Source organism: Nerophis ophidion, linkage group LG01 (genome assembly GCF_033978795.1).
Source record: "Nerophis ophidion isolate RoL-2023_Sa linkage group LG01, RoL_Noph_v1.0, whole genome shotgun sequence".
Lineage (NCBI taxonomy): Eukaryota > Metazoa > Chordata > Actinopteri > Syngnathiformes > Syngnathidae > Nerophis > Nerophis ophidion.
In genome coordinates this window covers 75845769-75869187 of record NC_084611.1, presented here as the reverse complement: position 1 = coordinate 75869187, position 23419 = coordinate 75845769, and the positions used below count along the sequence as shown (strand labels likewise).

Genomic DNA, 23419 nt, shown 5'->3' with positions numbered 1-23419 from the left:
TATAATGTGGGTCTAAATGGAAACAAAATAGAAAAATATTACAATAAGAATAAAAATAAGGGAATGGGAATAAAATTGACCTTGGGAGATTAATGATCCTGATGATACAGCAGACTAAAACATGTGTGCTTGTTGTTACCTGTCACAGCAGCAGAAAAAGGAGCACGGTGAGGTCTCCAGGCCCCGGAACTTTCCAGAACTCGGTGCGTCCGTGCACTCTGCTATGAAGGCGTGCAGGTCTGTGATGTGAATGGGCTCCTGGGTTTGGTGCTGCACAACAATACACAACTTAGTCGTCGTTTTTTATTTTTTTTTTAATAGTTCGCCTTTTCTCTTTTCAAGGCTGATTTTGTTTGGACCACTTTGACTGAAGGAGGTAAGAAGTCACAATAACATAAAAAAAAGCATGTTGTGTATATTTTGTTATATTTAAATTCAATGTCGTTTATGTCTAATATGTATTACATATGTCTTATTTCCTATTATGATAAAAATAGTCCCCAAACAGGACTTCTTTTCCCAGGTTAAGGATGACAATGCTAACAACACAGCTGCTAATCTGGGCGCTACTCTATTGTCACCGCGACTATCATATTGAGCAATTTCTGGCAGAACCTTTTCATGCACTTAATCTTTAACTCCTGCCTCATCAACAACACATCTCCACGTTGGTGAGCCTTTGTTGTGCAAGTATAACAAAGCTGGACATGCAACGCTAACAACACCGAATGCTAACGACATGGGCAATGGTCGAAGCTGCAACTTAGGTCTGGGTTGTCACCCAGTTCTGACTTACAAAAAAATACCCAGGATGTGAAAATATGTTTCCACGTCGTGGCCCTGTTGTAGTGGCCGGGTGACAACCATACTGTAGCAACGACTCTTTGAGGATCCTACCAGTGATACATTTACATATACATATATACAGTAGGGCAAAAAAGTATTTAGTCAGCCATCAATTGTGCAAGTTCTCCCACTTTAAATGATGACAGAGGTCTGTAATTTTCAACTGTGAGAGACAGAATGTAAAAAAAAAAAAAAACAGGAATTCACATTGCAGGAATTTTTAAGAATTTATTTGTAAATTATGGTGGAAAATAAGTATTTGGTCAACCATTCAAAGCTCTCACTGATGGAAGGAGGTTTTGGCTCAAAATCTCATGATACATGGCTCCATTTATTATTTCCTTAACAGGGAGCAATTGTCCTGTCCCCTTAGCAGAAAAACAGCCGCAAAGCATGATGTTTCCACCCCCATGCTTCACAGTAGGTGTGGTGTTCTTGGGATGCAACTCAGTATTCTTCTTCCTCCAAACACGACGAGTTGAGTTTATACCAAAATGGATACATGGATGATACAGCAGAGGATTGGGAGAATGTCATGTGGTCAGATGAAACCTAAATAGAACTTTTTGGTATAAACTCAACTCGTCGTGTTTGGAGGAAGAAGAATACTGAGTTGCAACCCAAGAACACCATACCTACTATGAAGCATGGGGTGGAAACATCATGCTTTGGGGCTGTTTTTCTGTTAAGGGGACAGGACGATTGATCCGTGTTAAGGAAAGAATGAATGGGGCCATGTATTGTGAGATTTTGAGCCAAAACTTCCTTCCATCAGTGAGAGCTTTGAATGGTTGACAAAATACTTGTTTTCCACCATAATTTACAAATAAGTTCTTTAAAATTCCTACAATGTGAATTCCTGGATTTTTTTTCCCACATTCTGTCTCTCACTGTTGAAGTGTACCTGTGATGAAAATTACAGACCCCTGTCATCATTTTAAGTGGGAAAACTTGCACAATCGGTATCTGATATATATATATATATATATATATATATATATATATATATATATATATATATATATATATATATATGTGTATATATATATATATATATATATATGTGTATATATATATATATATATATATATATATATATATATATATATATAAAAATTTTAAAATATATATGCTGCCCGCGTGGTAACAGTATACTTGTTAAATAAAACCCACGCCTTGTTTTTAATGAATACATAAACCTGCTACACTACTGTATTTCGTAAACCTTTTTATTTATTTGTAGCTATGAAAATAGTCGATTTAATAACCAACTTGGCGGAAACTTGTTCACCAGGGTCATACCTGGAACAAAATAAAGGAGAGAGAACTGTAATAATGAACTAGGTTCAAACGCTACCTTGATGGTCTCGTAGGCTCCTGTGATGAGGGCGATGAAGAGCGACAGCACCATGTAAATGAAGAGGGAGATGAAGGTGTACAGGTACACCTGGCTGAACAGCCACACCAGCGGGCTGCTCTCCTGCATTCCCGAGAAGGTCACAAACATGTCGTCACCGTTGATGAGGGAGAAGAGGCATTCCGACACCATGGACAGGGAGCGGAACTGAAAAACACAAGGCAATTATTAATCAGAGACGTTTTAAAAATTTTTTATCGAGTTGCCCCCTTCGGCATCTCTGATACGACTCCCAAAGCCAGAAAATCAGTGGTGCCCCAAGAAGAGCGACACAGAAAAGAGGCAGTGTGAAAATGGCTGATGTAGGAATCAATGTTTACTAACATGGTAATTTAATGCAACATTTGTACAATCCAATTGGACATTTATTAACTTTCTATTTTATGTATCCAGGTGAGATGAAGCCTATTTCAGGTGAGTTCAGGGGAGAAGTCACGCAGACCATGGACTGGTCAGCAATAATTCACAAAATAGGTACTGGATTCAATATTGAATAGTTTCAACACCAGGTATCAAGTCGCATAAAATCTAACGGTGGCATATTTCAATGCATTTATTGCACATGTTGGCTCAAACACTTGGCGGGGAAACAAGCGTACAAGCAGCACAGTGGACTCAGTTGGACTGCCTTTAAGTAATGTTGCAATTTTCCATACCAACAAATAGAAAACACTTGAACGTACAGTAAGGCTTCACTTTTTGTGTGCTTGTTGTTACCAGTCACAAGTTTACATTGTCTGTGTCATATACATGCTACTGATTAGCATGTATATGACACAGAATTTGCTAAACGAAACTCCAAGTATGATGCACGTTACAATCAAACAGTTTGTGTGTAATAAGTACAATACCTACAGTACAAACACTTTGTAGGGAGCAACAAAAGAGTAGACTGGCACATTCAACTTGATGGCAAGGACTGCGTCCAGGTTAGGCAACACACCGTGTCCTTCTATACAACATATTACTCGCAGATGACTCAAAAGTGTAATAATTCAAGATATAACAACTGGAGAGCAGTTGTTAATATTATTGTGAAACGTGAAGGGGACCTATGATGAATGTAGTCTTTTCTGAATTATAAAATGTTACAATTATGGATACCTGTGCTAAATAATGCCAACGTATCAAATCATGAGGTTTATACATTTTGGCGGGGACGTCCTTGGGGTTTTGCAGTCTGCCTGCGTTGTGACATCACAGCAAGGTGGTCATACCTATTTGGACATTAAAATCAAGCTCCAAATAAATAAATTAAAAACAATAAAAAAGGTAAGATCATTTACTAATTTCATGCGACATGCAGTGACATTAATGCTGCTTAAAGCATGTGTTGTTTTTTTTGCGCAGATCTGTATCAAAGAGTGTGCAAGTGTTCCCAATGTTTTGACCGGGTGAATCTATATGTCAATCAATCAATCAATGTTTATTTGTATAGCCCTAAATCACAAGTGTCTCAAAGTGCTGCACAAGCCACAACGACATCCTCGGTTCAGAGCCCACCCAGTGGGATGTCAATGTGAATGACTATGAGAAACCTTGGAGAGGACCGCAATGTGACTTTACAGTGTGTTGGTGTCTATTTAAACATTTGCCTGGAGAATATAAAAAAATATTATAAAGTCGAGTCACCCGGTCTCCACGCAGTACCTCCGCGGACCACCAGGGGCGGCGGCGGGTCGGGAGAGGGGGGTTGGGTATAGGGTGGACGGACAGACTCCTGTTCAAAACCTTTAATTTAGAGTCTCCAATGAACCTAACATGTATGTTTTTGAGATGCGGGAGGAACCGCAAACCGTATGCCACCACGCTGATGGCAGCATTCCGTAATCATAAGAATCTTTTTAACAGAGCACCATCTCACCTTGACATGGTATGGTCCCAGGACGATCCAACCACAGAAGCAGTAGCCCAGGTAGATGACGGCCACGCAGCAGCAGAAGCGGATGACATTAGGAAAGGCTGCTCGAAGAGTCACAATCAGGATCTAGTCGAGGGAAAAGACGTCACACACATTGTCATGTCATTAATGTTTTTAGTCACATTTTTTTATCTGAGACGGGCTGCCAATAATACATTTGGACCGCCGCATATAGATAGAATTGCACATTAACACATATTAATGGGACTGGCTGTGAATGGAGCCCGTCCAGTAGGTGGCGGTATGCATGGTAGCACAATTCATACCTAACCATGAATGGTATCGCTTTCTCCGACAGCATCCATTACAATAACGTGCACATACACCACGACCAATTATGCAAATTAAATCATGTTGTCCAAAGGGATGTGTACTGTTCACATTTCAATCTATAAAGGTACCGATTACTGATACCGGTACTAGAAGGTACCAATTTTCTGTATTTTTTGTGTGTTAAGAAATATTATTTGTTTGATATTACAAATGTTTTTTTTAAAGTAAAATTTAAAAATTAGCTCATTATGAGAACTGTACTGTCCAGCTTTTATATATTCTTTTCTGATTACATTTGAGTCTTATTTGCAATGCAGTTGCACTTCTAAGATATTAGGTGGCAGTACTGTATAGGCTATCTGTGTTGTCTAACTGGCAAGTGAGTTTTTCCAGGAAGCCGAATGTGTAATGTTGCGCCCTGCAAAGTGTTCACACTGTAAGTGTTGTGCTTATTACAAAGCAGCTGTTTGATTGTAGCAATACCGTATTTTTCAGATTGTGAGTTGTTACTTTTTTCCTACGCTTTGCACCTTGCGGCTTATAAAATGGTGTGGCTAATTTATGGATTTTTGTTCAATCTGTGTTGTCTAACTGGCAAGTGAGTTTTTCCAGGAAGCCGAATGTGTAATGTTGCGCCCTGCAAAGTGTTCACACTGTAAGTGTTGTGCTTATTACAAAGCAGCCGTTTGATTGTAGCAATACCGTATTTTTTGGATTGTGAGTTGTTACTTTTTTCCTACGCTTTGCACCCTGCGGCTTATAAAATGGTGTGGCTAATTTATGGATTTTTGTTCAAAATGACCTTAAAGTTTTGTGTTCAGCAAATAGTTTTCATAGAACACCGACAGAGACACTGAAAAGCTGTGTAATTGTTTGTACTATTGCGCCATCTTTTGGATCAGTTCACTCACTGCAGCTGCTGCGGGTTGAAAATGTACCCCCCTGGGAGTCGAGGGGAGCAGTGAGCAGCAGCGGTGGCCGCGCCCGGGAATCATTTTTGGTGATTTAACCCTTAATTCCAACCCTGGATGCTGAGTGCCAAGCAGGGAGGTAATGGGTCCCATTTTTACAGTCTTTGGTATGACTCGGCCGGGGTTTGACGCCACACCTCGTGTGTGTGAGTGACTTTAACTTAGCTGTTTCATTCTTTGAACCAAAAACTTTCCATAGCGTTCCTGCTCGAAAGGATTCTTCATTCATCACTCCAAGCAGTTTGTTACAACTAAAACAATTCATACTTACTAAACCATCCCATGTGTGATGTCTGTAGGAGCGTTGTCATGCATATTTGTACGTGCTATCGTAATGTAATCAAACTGGCGTCATTAGCATTACCGAATATGCTAACATGTTTACAAGTGTCTGTGTTAGCATTATTAAATTACAATGGCATTCTATTTTTATTGTTTCCATTTCGTTAACTCACCAAAACGTCAGTGGAGATATTGAGTCTGTTTAGGTAATTGGAGAACTAGCTTTCACAGATAGTGGGTCCATGACGATGAGCTCTATTTTGTTTGATCAGCCGTTTTACTGCCGTTTGGAAACAATTAAGGTATGTAAATAAACATTTGTAGAATCTTTGGTAGCGGTATACATCTGCGGCTTATAGTCCGGTGCGGTTAATATATGTAAAAAATATATTAGCGGCTTAAATACTGGTGCAATCTATATGTGGTGATCTTAGTTGTAGTACCTATTACCAATTTTGGAGATGTTAAAATCGGCATTTAAGATAAAATCGCTAATAGTAGCCGGTCAAAGACAAACCCAATGTAAATTAGCATTAAGCTTGCGCATTTAGAAAGAGGGAAGCCTTACTTTGTGCTTTAGCATTTTCTGTTGGTGTTAAAAAAAATCGCAGCAGCCCTGAGTGCTGCTTAAGTGATTGGTATCGGAATATGGCACGTTTGATTTTACGTGAATCGATACCCAGTAATACAGATGGAATTCGGTCGGTGCCTATAAAGATACCCAATTTGGTACCCATCCCTAGTCATCACCCATAATGGCATATTTGTCTTACGTTATACTTCTGGAAGAAGGTGAGGTAGCGAATGACCCCCACCCAGACCAGGAGGGTGGAAGTCCCTAAAAGGATGCCACATAGATCATAGGTGGACATGTTCTGTCGGGAAGGAGACAGAAAATTAAGACGTATAATTTAAAAAATATTAAAAACTGCTAAAAACCTGAAGCGCACCTTCGATTCGATGCCAATTTTGATGAAACTTCCGATGATGGTGAGGACGTCGCTGACGATAAGAAGGATGTACCACCCGTTGATGAACTCCATGCGGTCCGCCCAGCACACTTTGCGATCCAGATTGTCCTTAAAGAACTGCACAAACTCCTGACAAACACACACGCCAACAATATGTTTCGTATCCCTTTGACACAGAAAGAAAGCACTCGCGCTCACCTGCTGCAGCATGACGCCTCGCAGGATGGAGCGTCCGCACAGCAGCAAGGACAGCGTGCACACCAGAGCCACGGCCACGTCGAACGCCAGGCGAGTGTAATTCTCAGCTGGGGGGAGTCAAAGCAAAACAAAGATCAGAAAGAAATCAAAGCTTAACCTTTTCATTTTTCAGTGGCAAGTTAAAATATCAAATAATTATCACAATTTTTTTTTCAAGAAAGCGGCGCTGTCGTGGCTGCTGGTTGCAGGAGCTCTGTGCTCATGTGTGTCCTCCTTTATGTTCTTGATGTTTTTTTGCCTTTGAGACTGTGCAAGAGTGAGGCCTGCCCTGCTTTTTGGTAGACTTTTGGATCTGCCTCGGGAAAGCCTTTTGGCCGTTTTCACCAGAGACAACATGGGGGAGGGGGGGTTCGCTGGGCCCTGGCTGGATGTGGACAATTCGGTGGTCCTAAACGGAGTCTTGCTCATTCGTGCCGACATTGGCCGGAAGCTGGTGGGCAGCCAAAGACAGACTGGGCTCTTGGGTCGGTTCCTGTCTCTGGCGGCGCTAGCTCCTAGTAGCCTATTGTCGACAATATTTATTGTTTGTGAATGCCAAAAAACATGCACCTGGGTACAGGTTGATTGGCAACACTAAATTGGCCCTAGTGTGTGAATGTGAGTGTGAATGTTGTCTGTCTATCTGTGTTGGCCCTGCGATGAGGTGGCGGCTTGTCCAGGGTGTTCGACATCCATTGCTTTCGGTCCCCTAGAGGGGGGGGGTTGCCCACATCTGAGGTCCTCTCCAAGGTTTCTCATAGTCAGCATTGTCGCTGGCGTCCCACTGAATGTGAATTCTCCCTGCCCACTGGGTGTGAGTTTTCCTTGCCCTTTTGTGGGTTCTTCCGAGGATGTTGTAGTCGTAATGATTTGTGCAGTCCTTTGAGACATTTGTGATTTGGGGCTATATAAATAAACATTGATTGATTGATTGATTGATAAACTGCCTTCCGCCCGAATGCAGCTGAGATAGGCTCCAGCACCCCCCACCCCGACCCCAAAAGGGACAAGCGGTAGAAAATGAATGGATGGATGAATGTTTTGACTGAAATAAAAGAAAAGACCGACCTTGTGTGTCTATTGGAGGACATTTAAAGGGGAACATTATCACCAGACCTATGTAAGCGTTAATATATACCTTGATGGTGCAGAAAAAAGACCATCTATTTTTTTAACCGATTTCCGAACTCTAAATGGGTGAATTTTGGCGAATTAAACGCCTTTCTGTTTATCGCGCTGGAAGCGATGACGTCAGAATGTGACGTCGCCGAGGTAACACCATCCATCCATCCATCCATCCATCTTCTTCCGCTTATCCGAGGTCGGGTCGCGGGGGCAACAACCTAAGCAGGGAAACCCAGACTTCCCTTTCCCCAGCCATTTCGTCTAGCTCTTCCCGGGAGATCCCGAGGCGTTCCCAGGCCAGCCGGGAGACATAGTCTTCCCAACGTGTCCTGGGTCTTCCCCGTGGCCTCCTACCGGTTGGACGTGCCCTAAACACCTCCCTAGGGAGGCGTTCGGGTAGCATCCTGACCAGATGCCCGAACCACCTCATCTGGCTCCTCTCGATGTGAAGGAGCAGCGGCTTTACTTTGAGTTCCTCCCGGATGGCAGAGCTTCTCACCCTATCTCTAAGGGAGAGCCCCGCCACACGGCGGAGGAAACTCATTTCGGCCGCTTTTACCCGTGATCTTATCCTTTCGGTCATGACCCAAAGCTCATGACCATAGGTGAGGATGGGAACGTAGATCGACCGGTAAATTGAGAGCTTTGGCTTCAGGCTCAGCTCCTTCTTCACCACAACGGATCGGTACAACGTCCGCATTACTGAAGACGCCGCACCGATCCGCCTGTCGATCTCACGATCCACTCTTCCCTCACTCGTGAACAAGACTCCTAGGTACTTGAACTCCTCCACTTGGGGCAGGGTCTCCTCCCCAACCCGGAGATGGCATTCCACCCTTTTCCGGGCGAGAACCATGGACTCGGACTTGGAGGTGCTGATTCTCATTCCGGTCACTCTGCTGCAAACCGATCCAGTAAGAGCTGAAGATCCCGGTCAGATGAAGCCATCAGGACCACATCATCTGCAAAAAGCAGAGACCTAATTCTGCGGTCACCAAACCGGAACCCCTCAACGCCTTGACTGCGCCTAGAAATTCTGTCCATAAAAGTTTTGAACAGAATCGGTGACAAAGGACAGCCTTGGCGGAGTCCAACCCTCACTGGAAATGTGTTCGACTTACTGCCAGCAATGCGGACCAAGCTCTGGCACTGATCGTACAGGGAGCGGACCGCCACAATAAGACAGTCCGATACCCTATACTCTCTGAGCACTCCCCACAGGACTTCCCGAGGGACACGGTCGAATGCCTTCTCCAAGTCCACAAAGCACATGTAGACTGGTTCGGCAAACTCCCATGCACCCTCAAGAACCCTGCGGAGAGTATAGAGCTGGTCCACAGTTCCACGACCAGGACGAAAACCACACTGTTCCTCCTGAATCCGAGGTTCGACTATCCGGCGTAGCCTCCTCTCCAGTACACCTGAATAAACCTTACCGGGAAGGCTGAGGAGTGTGATCCCACGATAGTTGGAACACACCCTCCGGTCCCCCTTCTTAAAGAGAGGAACCACCACCCCGGTCTGCCAATCCAGAGGTACCGCCCCCGATGTCCACGCGATGCTGCAGAGACTCTGCCGAGGTAACACACCCGCCCTTTTCATTTTCAACACATTACAAACACCGGGTCTCAGCTCTGTTATTTTCCGTTTTTTTGACTATTTTTTGGAACCTTGGAGACATCATGCCTCGACGGTGTGTTGTCAGAGGGTGTAACAACATTAACAGGGAGGGATTTAAGTTGCACCACTGGCCCGAAGATGCCAAAGTGTCTGCCGCCAGACCCCCATTGAAAGTGCTGGAGTTTCTCCGCATTTTACCGGCGATGCTAAGGCAGACATGGCACAGAGATGTATGGATAACCTGCAAGTGCATTTGCAACGATAGTCAACGAAATCACAAAGGTGAGTTTTGTTGATGTTGACTGCAAGCTAATCGATGCTAACATGCTACGCTAATCGATGCTAACATGCTATTTACCGGCGGTGCTAAAGCAGACATGGTACAGAGATGTATGGATAACCTGTAGATGCATTTGCAACTATATTACCCACATTTAATGCGAAAAAAACACTTACCAATCGACAGATTAAAGTTGCTCCAGTGTCAAAAGATGCGAAAGTCCTGATCGTTTGGTCCGCACATTTTACCGGCGAGGCTAATGCAGCTATTCGGCCATGCTATGGCTATGAATAGCGTCAATAGCTATTCGCTCAATAGCTTCAGTTTCTTCTTCAATATTTTCATACTCCAACCATCTGTTTAAATACATGCGTAATCTGTTGAATCGGTTAAGTCGCTGAAATCCGAGTTTGAATCCGATATAATGACACTCTATCTTGCTGTGGTATTCCCATTGTTTGTTTACATTGGCAGCACTGTGTGACGTCACAGGGAAATGGCCAGTGTCTTCGCAGAGAGCGAAAATAAGGCACTTTAAAGCTTTATTTAGGGATATTCCGAGACTGGTAAAATTTTGAAAAAAATTTCAAAAAATACAACAAGCCACTGGGAACTGATTTTTATTGTTTTTAACCCTTTTGAAATTGTGATAATGTTCCCCTTTAAGTAAACTCGCTGTAGGACTGCTTCGATTATATCAGAAATTTTAGATGCAATACGATACTTGCTGATATCCGGTTGATATCTGACATGAGCTTAAAAGAAGTGGGAAGCCACCCTTTGGCAAGCCATGCCAAATTTCCTCACTTTGGGCACCCCTCGTCTCAATGAGTCTCACCCAGCCCTAGGATTGGATGTCTTTGAATGGTGCATCTTCATTCTCACCCTGTCCAGAGACGCTGGGGTCTTTGCACTCCTTGATGGAGACCTCGTTCTCTAGTCGTATCTTCACTTTGCCGCTGTGAGCCTTGTTGTCCAGCACGATCTGCACGGGAGAAAAAGACTGTCAGAAAAAATATATGTAAATTATCAAAAAAAATTCCGTTCTGACTTCCCAATGAACAGACAAGAGAATGTCTTTGTTACACCAAGCCAAAATCTTGGAAAATTCCATTGTGTACGATGGGAGGAGACGGGGGGGGGGTTATTTATTGTGATTCAAGACCTACCCAAGCTGAATCCAGGACCAGCCCAAGCCCGAGGCATCTTTTTCTTTTGTGTTAATGTGACCGAAAACAATGGCTGTTTACATACCCTCCATTCCTTTAGAAACAGCTGTTGTTATGTAAACAGGGAAAGTCCAAATAAAAAGAGGTGACGTACAATCGTTCGCCAGAGCGTGGCAGAAGACTGTACATAGAGTACAGTCGCCCCGTCTCTCCTCAAATTGAGCAAATTTGAATTCTGTCTTTGTTTATTTCCTTGCTTTTTTGTCTTGTTTAATAGATGTCATCAATTTTTGAATCTGACAGAAACATTTCCTGTCGTGTCATTTTTGACTGGCAACCTTTCTGCCAATTAAACATGACTCAGCAATTATTTAAGCCCACCTTTATGTTAAATGTGTAGCAGTCGGGGATCTCATTGTTGATGATAGTCTGCAGATTGATGGCCTTCAGCTGGAACTCTATGGTCACATTGATGAACCTTGCAGCAAGAACACAAACACTAATTGAGTGAGGGTCCACACAAAGATGACAACTCCAGACAGCCTCCAAACAATTTGTCAGCGTGCAAGCATACGAGTTGGGAGCGGGCATGCGCCGCAAGTGTTGAGGAAACAAGGTGTTGAATGTGGCCAGATACAATCACTGCCGTGACGGAGGACATTCCACTGAGCCCAAGTCAAAGCCGCGTGAAAAATGAAGCCTCACTTGTGGAACTTGAGTGTAAAGTTCTTGTAGGAGTCGGCCAGCGAGGAGGGGGGCACCGTCTGAGGGTTCACTCCGACACAGGCTGAGGAGAGAAGAAATGTCAAGTTAAAACAATGATGAAAATACTTGTTGGGCTGATATTATCTCTGACAAGAATGGCACGGACGTAGTAATCAAAAGTCGATTCATTGATTGTTAAGAATTTGCTTGATTGAATGGAACTGACTGTTGAACAGAGGTCCTTAGCGTTTTCCAGGCCCCAAACTGACAAGACTGTGAGAAGGAGCAGGAGTCTCCTCCTTAAATATTTTGTATAAAATTGTGTTGGCCATTAATCTGGTCTTAAAATTACTTGGTTATTGTGTAATACTCAAGTATTGTAATATACAGTATAGCGTCGCTATTAGTTAGCTTCCAACTAGAACGTTAATCACTAGCTAATAGGGATGATGTTTGAAAACCGGTTCTCATGATGCTTCGATAAGAAAAGAACCAATTCCATGGATTCGTATCCCTTCTTGAGAACCGGTTCCTGTTATGGACGTCACTATACCGTATTTTTGTGACTATCGGGCGCACCGTATCAAAAGGCGTTGTGTCAGTTACGGGTGCTAATTCTGTATTTAACGCGTAAATAATGCGCAGCGTATTTTTGGGCGCAGGCATGATTAAAACATACGCTAGCACGCATGGACGCCGTTTTAAAAAGGCAGCAGGAGCAAAGCTGAGTTGGATTGTACTTTATTTAAGTATTTATCAATGTACTCACATTATTTTTTGATCAATCCTCATCCACAAATCCATCAAAGTCCTCATCTTCTGTGTCACAAATGAACAGCTGGGCAAGTTTTCCATCAAACACACCAGATTCTCTCTCCTCATTTTCAAAGTCAGTCTCGTCGCCGTGGGGTTCCTCGGAAAAAGTCAAAGTTGACTTCTTTTGCCTCGTTGTGCGTATTGATTCGCTACCGCGCTTTTGATTGATTGATTGAAACGTTTATTAGTAGATTACACAGTACAGTACATATTCCGTACAATTGACCACTAAATGGTAACACCCGAATAAGTTTTTCATTTTGTTTAAGTCGGGGTCCATGTCGGTGATGTGTTTGTTGGCAGTTTTTTATTTACAACGCACAGAGCAGCACTATATGCTCACTGGGGGCGTTCCTTTATCGTCCTCTATCACCTGAAACCATTCACTCTTTGACGTCCGCATGCTGTCCTCAGTCACGTCTGCCTTTCCTTTATATAATCAGCGTACCGGTCCAGTCATATAACATCTATGGCTTTTGGAACTCAGTGCACACACAACAACCTATCTGGATTCGTTAAGAGATTCAATAAGGAATCAGTTCGATAAGAGGATTATAGGTAGTGTTACTAGTGAAGTCAAGTGAATTATATTTATATAGCGCTTTACATAGTGAAACCCAATATCTAATTTTTACATATAAACCAGTATGGGTGGCACTGGGAGCAGGTGCGTAAAGTGTCTTGCCCAAGGACACAACGGCAGTGACTAGGATGGCCGAAGCGGGGATCGAAACTGCAACCCTCAAGTTGCTGGCACGGCCGCTCTACCAACCGAGCTATACCGCCCCACCAACTGAGCTATACCGCCCCTGAGTATTAGGTGGTGTAGTGTAGTGTTATTAGGTAGTGTAGTGTAGTGTAGTGTAGTGTACTGTGCTGTGGTGTAATGTAGTGTAGTGTACTTTGGTGTAATGTTGTGTAGTGTACTGTGATATAGTGTAGTGTACAGTGATGTAGTGTACTGTATTGTAGTGTACTGTACTGTAGTGTAGGTTACTTTACTGAGTTGTAGTGTAGTGTACTGTACTGTGGTGTAGTGTACTGTACCGTAGTGTACTGTACTGTTCTGTAGTGTAGTAAACTATACAGTAGTGTAGTGTACTGTAGAGTACTGTACTGTGGTGTACTGTAATGTACTGTACGCTACTGTAAAGTATTGTATTTTACTGTACTGTTCTGTGGTGTAGTGTAGTGTACTTTACTGTGATGTAGTGTAGGGTATTGTACAGTAGAGTATTGTATTGTACTGTAGTGTACGGTAGTGTATTGCAGTGTAGTGTAGGTTACTGTGGTGTACTGTAGTGTACTGTACTGTACTGTAGTATTTTGTACTATACAGTAGTGTAGTGTACTGTAGTGTTGTGTAGTGTACTGTACTGTGGTGTACTGTACTCTACTGTAAAATGTTGTATTGTAGTGTACTGTAGTGCACTGTACTGTACTGTAGTGTAGTGTACTGTGATGTAGTGTAGTGTACTGTAGTGTAGTGGACTGTACAGTAGTGTAGTGTACTGCACTGCACTGTGGTGTAGTGTACTGTAGTGTAGCGTATAGCGTACTGTGCTGTAGTGTACTGTACTGTGGTGTAGTGTACTGTACTGTAGTGTACTGTTCTGTGGTATAGTGTACTAAACAGTGTAGTGTAGTGTAGTGTACATAGGGTTCCCTTTGTTGCACTCACTTCCTCTTGCAGTGTCAGATTAGTGTAACCTCGGGCAAACCCAATCATGTGAGCAGGAATTAGTACAAGAAAAGTCCATAGTGTAACTTCTCTGACTGGAATGTGCACATGCAAAATATCATCATGCTGTAAATAATATTATGAAGACATTCATGTTAGATACATGATGTGGAATGAGTTTGCGTAAATTGGAAGTGTCCATGTTGAAGGTTAATACCGTTCATCAACATCAACACGCAGGAAAGTTGGTCACCGGAGTCAGGAAGTAAAACTAAGAGCGCACCTGTGATGACGTGCGGGTCGATGTTGAAGGTGTCGTTGGCCGGGTCGATACGGCCCCTCTTGTAGTACTGCTGGCAAAGTGACAACGCGCTGCCGTTCACGCCCATGCCGTAGACGTACGCATAGCGGCCCACCGTGGTCTCCGGTAGCGCCAGATACTGCACACAGGAGGAGGGGAAACATTCAGCTTTTCATTAGTTATGACTTTTAAAAAAAATCTAACTCTGCGTTTTAAGGGCATAATTTTGACTTTTTTCAATCTAATTCTGACTTTTTATGGCATCGTTTTGACTTTTTCCTATCTCATAATTGTGACTTTTAATGACATAATTTTAACTTTTTTATCTCATAATTTTGCCTTTTTATCTTATAATTATGACATTTAATGGCATGTTTTCAACTTTCCTATCTCATTATTCTGAGTTTTTATCTCATAAATATGACTTAAATTTTTTTTAATTTGCTTTTCTAACATATTGACAATAATTATGACTTTATATCTCATGGTTTGGACTTTTTATTTCATAATTATGACAGTATAATGACAACTGTGGTAAAACATCTTACAGTTAGTATTACCTTTTTTAAATCAGAATGATCAGAAAACACTGATAATCTGACGGACAGGCGACACTTCTCATTTACTGGAGAAGCAAGTTAGTGCTAGGTGGCTTGAATGCTAACATGAAAACAAGAGACATTAACGTCTTTCTTCATAAAAAGCAACATACCCCAATCTAAACTTATATAAACGCATTACTGTTTGAGCAACTAAGATATTCAATTGTACACATTTAAACTTCCGGTTTAATCCATTTTAAACACTCAATTGAAATAATATGCTTCTTAAGTAACCAGAATAACATTATTACATATCATATTTATTCTGTCAAGAAAGTATATTGTGTGATTATATATTTATTGTATTTAAAAAAATAAAAATAAAACTGGGTTATAAGTGTAAATGAGTACTTTTTGAGCACATTCAACATCCATCCATCCATCAATTTTCTACCGCTTATTCCCTTTCGGGGTCGCGGGGGGCACTGGCGCCTATCTCAGCTACAATCGGGCGGAAGGCGGGGTACACCCTGGACAAGTCGCCACCTCATCGCAGGGCCAACACAGATAGACAGACAACATTCACACTCACATTCACACACTAGGGCCAATTTAGTGTTGCCAATCAACCTATACCCAGGTCATATTCATTCAACAATACTGCGAAAACTAATGCTAACCGTGATCATTTTGGTGACAATAACCATGATGTGAAATGTTCATATCCTGACATTCCAGGTATGGACGTACCTGCTCAACGGCATAGAAGATGTGATCATAGACATCTTGTCGTGTGTACACGGAAAAAGAGCTGTCGGAGGACTCATCGAAGTCTTTGAGGAATAGGTGCTTAAAAGTCATGGTGTTCTCCTCCTTGAACATCACCACCACCTGGTTACTGAGGCCAAACAGCACCAACTGCAGCGAAGAGAGGAAGCGGGCGAGTCAAAGAAGAGAAGAGGAGCAGTGACAGATGCCACACAGGCAGTACCTGAGCGGTGACGATGATGATCTTGAGCAGCTGCAGGATCAGCTTGTAAGGCTTACGGCCCTTGGCGTGGTATTTATCGCAGGGGCTCATGAAGAAGTACTTCAACTTTCTGCGGATGGCCTCTTCCCCTAGGTCGGCACCGACCCAGTGCCCAGCTGTTGCGGCGGGAAACCCATGGTTGCTATGGTTGTTGCAGTGGTTGGCGGTGGGGTTGTCGTGCTCGCCGCTGCTGTCTGTGGACCCATATTTCCTGGCCGAGCAGGTGAGGCTTTCACGTTCTGGAAGAATAAGAACTGAACAATTACCCATAACCCAGCAGAATTCAAGCTAGTACGATCCAAGTTACAACCAGATCTAAACCCGTATTGACCCATCTTATATTGGAGGTCGAGACCAGTGTTTTTTAACCACTGTGCCGTGGCACACTAGTGTGCCTTGAGATAGTGTCTGGTGTGCCGTGGGAGATTATTTAATTTCACCTATTTGGGTTAAAAATATTTTTAATTGTAATTATATTATAATCTTTATTATAATTATAATCCGCAAATAATGTGCCGTTGTTGAGTGTCAGTGCTGTCTATAGCTTGGCAGAGTAAAACCGTGTAGTACTCTTCCATATCAGTAGGTAGCTAAATGCTTTGTAGATGTCAGGAACATGGTTTGTCGTGATCACAATATGCAGGTAAAAATGCATCTAATGCTTCAAACAAAAATAAACAAAAGGTGAGTGCCGCTAAGAAAAGTCATTGAAGTTTAGGATGTCATGTGATAAGCGTTGTGTCATGGGAGACGCCTGAGGTTGTCGTGATTTTAGGGATGCAGATGATTGAGGTAGGAGCATAAAGTAAAAAGGGGCATTTATTAATTAAACAAGCAAACACAGAAGGCTAGAGCAGAAGGAAAGTGCTCGAACCGGCCAGACTATGACAGACATACAACAAAATGATGCAGCAAATAACACTGACTATGAAATGTGGAACAGACGGCGTCCACAAAGTAGGAACGTACTGGAAAAAGATTGTCAGTAGTCACTAGAAAACAGCAGTATCAACAAACAATGTCCCGAAAACCAAAGTAGAAAAAGGATCAATCTAAATAGTCTTAATTGCAAACAGAACCGTCTGCAAAGTAAACAAATGCAGAATGCTGGACGACAGCAAAGACTTACAGCGTGTGGAACAGAGACGGCGTCCGCAAAGTACATCCGTGTATGACATGACAATCAACAATGTCCCCACGAAGGATAGCAACAACTTAAATAGTCTTGATTGCTAAAACAAAGCAGGTGCGGGGAATAGCGCTCAAAGGAAGACATGAAACAGGAAAATACAGACAAAACAGGAAAAAACACTAAAATAGGAGCGCAAGACAAGAACTAAAACACTACACACAGGAAAACACAAAAAAACTCAAAATAAGTCACGGTGTGATGTGACAGGTGGGGACAGTACACCTACTTTGAGACAAGAGCTGTAGTGATGCATGGTAGGTTACGGTTTAAATTCATATCCAACAATTATGATGATTTTTTACTGTCAATATCGGCTACTGAGTTTCATTTCTTAATGTTTTCTGCTAGCGGTGTGGCCGAAAAAATGTTTTTAATGAAAAAAAATGTGCCTTGACTCAAGGTTGAAAAACGCTGGTCGAGACGTCACTTGGACATGCAAACCAGCAGGTTACCAGAAAAGCAAGTCGGAGCTTTTCTTCCTGTCACTCACTCAAACCAAGACCTGAGAAGATGTAGCTGCAACACAGAGACCTGCTGGAAAAAGGTGTCTCATTGATTGTGGTATCAAGTTATCTAAAGTAAAAATAATGATCATCAATGAAGTACAGTCAGCAAATAACTGTCGAACAGTTAATGAACATAACATCCTTTCCCCCCCCAATATACTGCTATTTGTTTAACTGATTTCCTTTAACATTCTTAAGTGTCCTTAATTACGGTTTTTGAAATGCATTACTCTTATTTGATTTTACTAGATTTTATTGTGTTAACGGGAACTGGTAGAATTAAAATATCATTGATTATTTATTGATTTAATTTCTTATAGTTATTGTCTTTGTTTGTGCTATAGAAAAATAAAGTGCATTAAATGGTAAATGGGTTATAGTTATATAGCGCTTTTCGGCGGGAGCTGCAATGCACAGCCCTTACCACGACCCATTAGGAGCAAGGGTGAAGTGTCTTGCTCAAGGACACAACGTATGTGACTAGGTTTGTAGAAGGTGGGGATTGAACCAGGAACCCTCAGGTTGCTGGCACGGCCAATCTCCCAACCGTGTCACATCGTCCACGCATTGAGTCAGAGAACCACAAGTCGGCTGTTGGTGTGACCCAAGATGCAGAGACGCCAGGTGAAGTGCAGGTAGAATCGATATCAATTAAAAAGGCATTTGATAAAACCTTCGGTTATTTATTTTTCTTCTTTGTCGGAAGGAACCGGAAGTTGTCATGCAAGGTTGGTTGCATGAACAAAGGGTAACAAAACAATGCGGGAAGTCAGGTAAGACTATCAGTATCAACTATCAAGTTTGGTTGCACCATCTTGCTGTCTTACGGGTGATTCTTTCATCGACAGAAATGTCGATAGAACAGGAAAAGTCAACTCGACACAGTATGGTAGCTTTTGATTTTTTTTTTAAACGGGCCGTAGTCAGACCAACGTGGTCTTTAAATGATGCAAGGCTTGTCCCCACCAAGACAAGTAACACCACACCAACTTAGGGGCACAGCTTCCTGGCATTAAACCTGCAGAAAATAGTTATTCTCAGCTTTTTCTGCTTACATTTTCACATTTTTTTGGTACACTTTATTAAGAATTTCCTACATATTTATTATTTTTGCACCTTAATTTTAAGAGGTTATTGTTAAGTAATCAATGTGATTTTCTATACTTGTGTTGACATTTCCTTTCCTTTCTGCCTTGATAACTGAGGTGATTAAAGCCAAAGGAAGGTTATTATTATTATTTTTTATTGAATTTTGTTTGACAAAACAATACCAGAAATTCAAAACAATACAAGTCAAAAGTTACTCGCCCCCATCCCAAAAATTTTAAAATAAAAAAATAATTACATTAAAATCAGTCAAATAAGTACGAGCAAATATTGATATAAAGCCACAGACAACTGCACGTCCGACTGGCCTTAACATGGTGCAGCAATACACAAAAGCAAACAAAAGGCTCATCAAACCACAACAATTCAACCACATCTCAATCCGGGCCAAGCCGGAGATTAGTCTCTTTTACATATTTTAGGAAGAGGAAGGATACATATGAAATAAAATACATTTTATATAATTTATCCTGGTCCACATAATTGATAGGTCATAAACCAGACCTATCAATCTTTTTCATTAAATCTTTAAGATGGAAAGTGGTGCTGCCATTACGATGTGCAGTGATGTTTCTAATTACCATAATTCTTGAACTGTACAACATATTTCAATGGTTGGAATCTGCGATTTTGCATGATATTTTAGTGACGAGTGTTGTCCTGATACCAATATTATATTGATACTTTTCGGTACTTTAAGATAAATAACGGGGACCAGAAAAAAATTGCATTATTGGCTTTATTTTAACAAAAAATCTTAGGGTGTGGCGGACCGGTACTTTTCAGAGGTGGTATGGTACAGAATATGATTCATTAGTATCGCGGTACTATACTAGTACCCGTATACCGTACAACCCTACAAGTTACTATGATAATCTACGTCACAGCAGGTTAGACGAGGCACCAAGCATTGTGGGTAGGGAGCGTTTCCACAGAGTGTTTCCAGAGCGGCCAGCCTGAAATGTGTGTGTCAGGCACAGAATTGGAAAGAGATTTTTATAAGAAAGTTCTAAAGCTTAGTGATATATCACATATTTCAGATTGTAGATGTTTTTTTACCCTTCACGTTCATATTTCGCTGCGTTTGTTGCATTTTTGTTGCATTTGGCTTGATTGTAAAATATTTCAATTGAGAGCAGGTGTGACGTTCATATGTTCTCAATATTCAGGGTTTTATCGTTCTTAGAAAAAAATACAATTCCATTACATTTTTTAATTGCTCTATCATAACATTTTTATCATTCAATAAGACTTTATTGTGAGGTTTTGTATAAGTTTTCCTAAAAATAAATATACTGGCCCCCAGACACAGTTTTTTTTCTAAATTTGGCCGCCATGTCAAAATAATTGCCCAAGCCTGTCATTAACAATATCAATTAATCTCGGCATCGACTTATATACAACATTGATATCATGATACAGTTACCATTTCACCCTGCCTCAGATAAAAGGTCCCTTTATTAGGGAGCAGAAGGCTTTTCACAATTGTGGACGGACCTTTGGACCACAGAATACAGCTCTGAACTGGGAGTTTATAAACTAGCAGCTACTCATGCAATGCTGACGCAAAGCAATAATCCAGTACTGACAAGGGGCAACAGGTGACACTAAATAGTCTGAAAAGTGTTCTGGCAAGAAACAGAACAGAAAGTGAAAGGGCAGCAAAACAAGGATTCCAGCTGGAAGTATAATCAAAATAAGAGCACCAGGACTGGAAATGGTACAAAATTATCCAAAACACAAAAAAAATAGCAAACCAAGCGGGATCATGACAGCATTGCATGCTTTTGTTTGTCTTGGATGTATGTAGAAAAAAAATAATAATAAAAAAAAATTGGAAAATTCAGGGTCATCTCATTTATGTTTCTAGTAGGAATGTGCGATTCTGCCTAAAATCTATATTACGATATAGTACATTGACATTTTGTACTTAATAAGATAACTTGTTGACAATAAAACTCTGGCCACCCTGGGTCCTTAGATTTTTAAAAAAGCCCCATAACAGTTAAGTTCAGGAGTCTGAAACTCAATAGAAGCTGGCCCTAAAGTAAATACTTCAGAATCCCATTTTAACAATGTGACTACATTTCTTAACTACTTTTTCCAGCAGCCATAGTGACCCTAAAATGTAGTAGGCCTTAAAGTACCAGTAGAGTGGAAAAACAAGTTGACTTTATATGATGAATTGGGTTTCCTAGTATCCGTTAAACCAGGGGTCAGCAACCCAAAATGTTGTAAGAGCCATATTGGACCAAAATAAAAATAAAAAAAAAAAAAAAAAATTGTCAGGAGCAAAACATGATGTAAGTGTCTATATTAGCTATATTCGCCCACTATGTGTTCCAGACTGACGCAAATCTTCGTTGACATAAATGCAATATTTATTCTACACATTTTTGCAACATTGATAAAACATTACAAAAACGGAGGCTTCTCAAGGGGCGAGATAACTCCTGGAAATTAGTGGATTACTGTAGGATGGCCAACAGTATAGATGCGTGTTTAAGTTAAAGAAAACGTCCGGCTGTCTTCTTCTAATGGATTTATTAAAATCTCCGCAAGCTGGGTAACGTTTGCTGTGGTCTATAACAACATAAGTAAAAGAAAATAAATAAATGAGCTCAAATATACTACCTACAAACGAGGCATGATGATGCAATATGTACAAACAGATGGCCTAAATAGCATGATAGCATTGATTAGCTTGCAGTCATGCACTGACCAAATATGCCTGATTAGCATTCCACACAAGTCAATCACATAAAAAAAAACTCATCTTTTTACGCACAACATAAAAAAAAAAATTGTGAAAAAATGAGACGAAGAAGGAGTGGCATAAAACACGTCTTTCTGTGGCAGCATCGGTGAAAGTTGTGCATGTAAATAAACAACGGTGAGTTCAAGGACTGAGTAGGACAAAACGGCGCTTGCCAAATACTCTCATCAGTGAAGCATGTTTATTATTAACAGTGGAATTTCTAACAATTAGGAAGGTTTGTGTCATGTTTATCTTCCTACAGAAAACGTATTAAACCTAAAAAAATATTTTTTCCCCCATCTTTTTCCATTTTGATAAATTTTTTAAAAAGCTCCAGGGAGCCACTTGGGCATCGCTAAAGAACCGCATGCGGGTTTCTGACCCTCGCGTTAAACCATAGCCAATTGTATTTACAATCCACAAAGTATGTAAAAAAAAATACTTTTAAACATCCCAAAATGCTACAATTTCAGACGGCCATTTTGAATATTCGGGGAAGCTTTATATTGATGATGATACTCGCAGCAACTACAATACATACGATGTCTGATTAGCTGTGTACAAACAAAACATGAGGTTTGGGCTAATACTTTACAGCAACTGCAATCTGATGGTTGATTTTTTTCAGTCAGTACAGAATTGGTGTCCTATCGAAGTGTTGTGCATTATAAACTGAAACGCATTTTTTGCTGACGTAGAAGCTAGCTTATCTCTTTCCATAGTTAGCTTATACGGCTAATACCGTAGCGCGTCGATGTGTTACTACTAGGGATGTCCCGATCCAGGTTTTTGCACTTCTGATCTGATACCGATATTGTTTTTGCACTTCCGATACCAATACTGGCCGATACTGGCCTATCCGAGGACGTATTAAAGTTTAAAGTTATTTAGCCTACTTAGTTGTCAGATTCATGTTGAAAAGGGTTTTAGTACTTTTGATAACAACTAGCCAACTGAATGAGGTGAGTTTGAATATTACACAATGGTTGGTATTCAAGGATAAACACAAAATAGAAAAAATTATACATGACAAACAGAAATGGTATCATTAAACAGTAAAAAAGTGAACAGTATAAAGTGCAAATAATGCTATAAACATTATTTAAAAAAGCAAAACACTTAAACAACCTGAGTGGGATAAAATGTCTATAACTCAACATCAATACTTGCTCTTGAACAAGTGTAAACTTAAAAAAAAAAAATAAAAAATATATATACAGTATATATATATATCTCCATCCATTTTTCTACCACTTATTCCCTTTCGGGGTCGCGGGGGGCGCTGGCGCCTATCTCAGCTACACAGGAGCAGGCTGACACCTGAGCATCCTAAAGTGCTATATCTACACACTTCTTTCAATTGTTTGCCCCAGTCAGGGGGGGGCAAACAATTGAATTCCAAGCATAATGGGGAGATTCTTTTTAACAAAGACGAGCACTTTAGGATGCTCAGGTGTCAGCCTGCTCCTGTGTTCATCAATGATGAGTGCTAAAGCCTCTCACTCTCATGGGTCAGTAAAATGTCGTACAACTTTACCACCACACTTGACTTTATTGTGGCATGTTTTGCACTCCACCTCTTTATCTTTTTTGTTTTGTAGGGTAAAAAAATCCCACACAGCTGACATTTTTACCGTAAATTTTAATTCACACGGCCGTCTTAATGGTT

The 23419-nt window shown here is 41.1% G+C and overlaps 1 protein-coding gene across 2 annotated transcripts in view; it reads right to left on the bottom strand.

The window, feature by feature from the left end:
• The window catches only part of mcoln1a (mucolipin TRP cation channel 1a), a 41608-nt gene that overhangs the window by 6631 nt on the left and 11558 nt on the right, over positions 1-23419 (bottom strand). Inside the window, exons 1-13 of one of the 2 annotated variants that reach the window (XM_061911590.1) lie at positions 18310-18616; positions 16149-16426; positions 15908-16075; positions 14598-14754; positions 11818-11899; positions 11494-11590; positions 10829-10928; positions 6880-6986; positions 6661-6810; positions 6484-6585; positions 4128-4250; positions 2204-2410; positions 140-270 (exon numbers count right to left, since the gene is read on the bottom strand). In XM_061911590.1, coding sequence (XP_061767574.1) covers positions 140-270; positions 2204-2410; positions 4128-4250; positions 6484-6585; positions 6661-6810; positions 6880-6986; positions 10829-10928; positions 11494-11590; positions 11818-11899; positions 14598-14754; positions 15908-16075; positions 16149-16426; positions 18310-18319 — 1712 coding nt within the window. In that variant the 5' untranslated portion in view covers positions 18320-18616. Of the gene's footprint in view, positions 1-139; positions 271-2203; positions 2411-4127; positions 4251-6483; positions 6586-6660; positions 6811-6879; positions 6987-10828; positions 10929-11493; positions 11591-11817; positions 11900-14597; positions 14755-15907; positions 16076-16148; positions 16427-18309; positions 18617-23419 lie in introns of those variants that run through there. The other variant, XM_061911582.1, reaches the window with a different exon arrangement.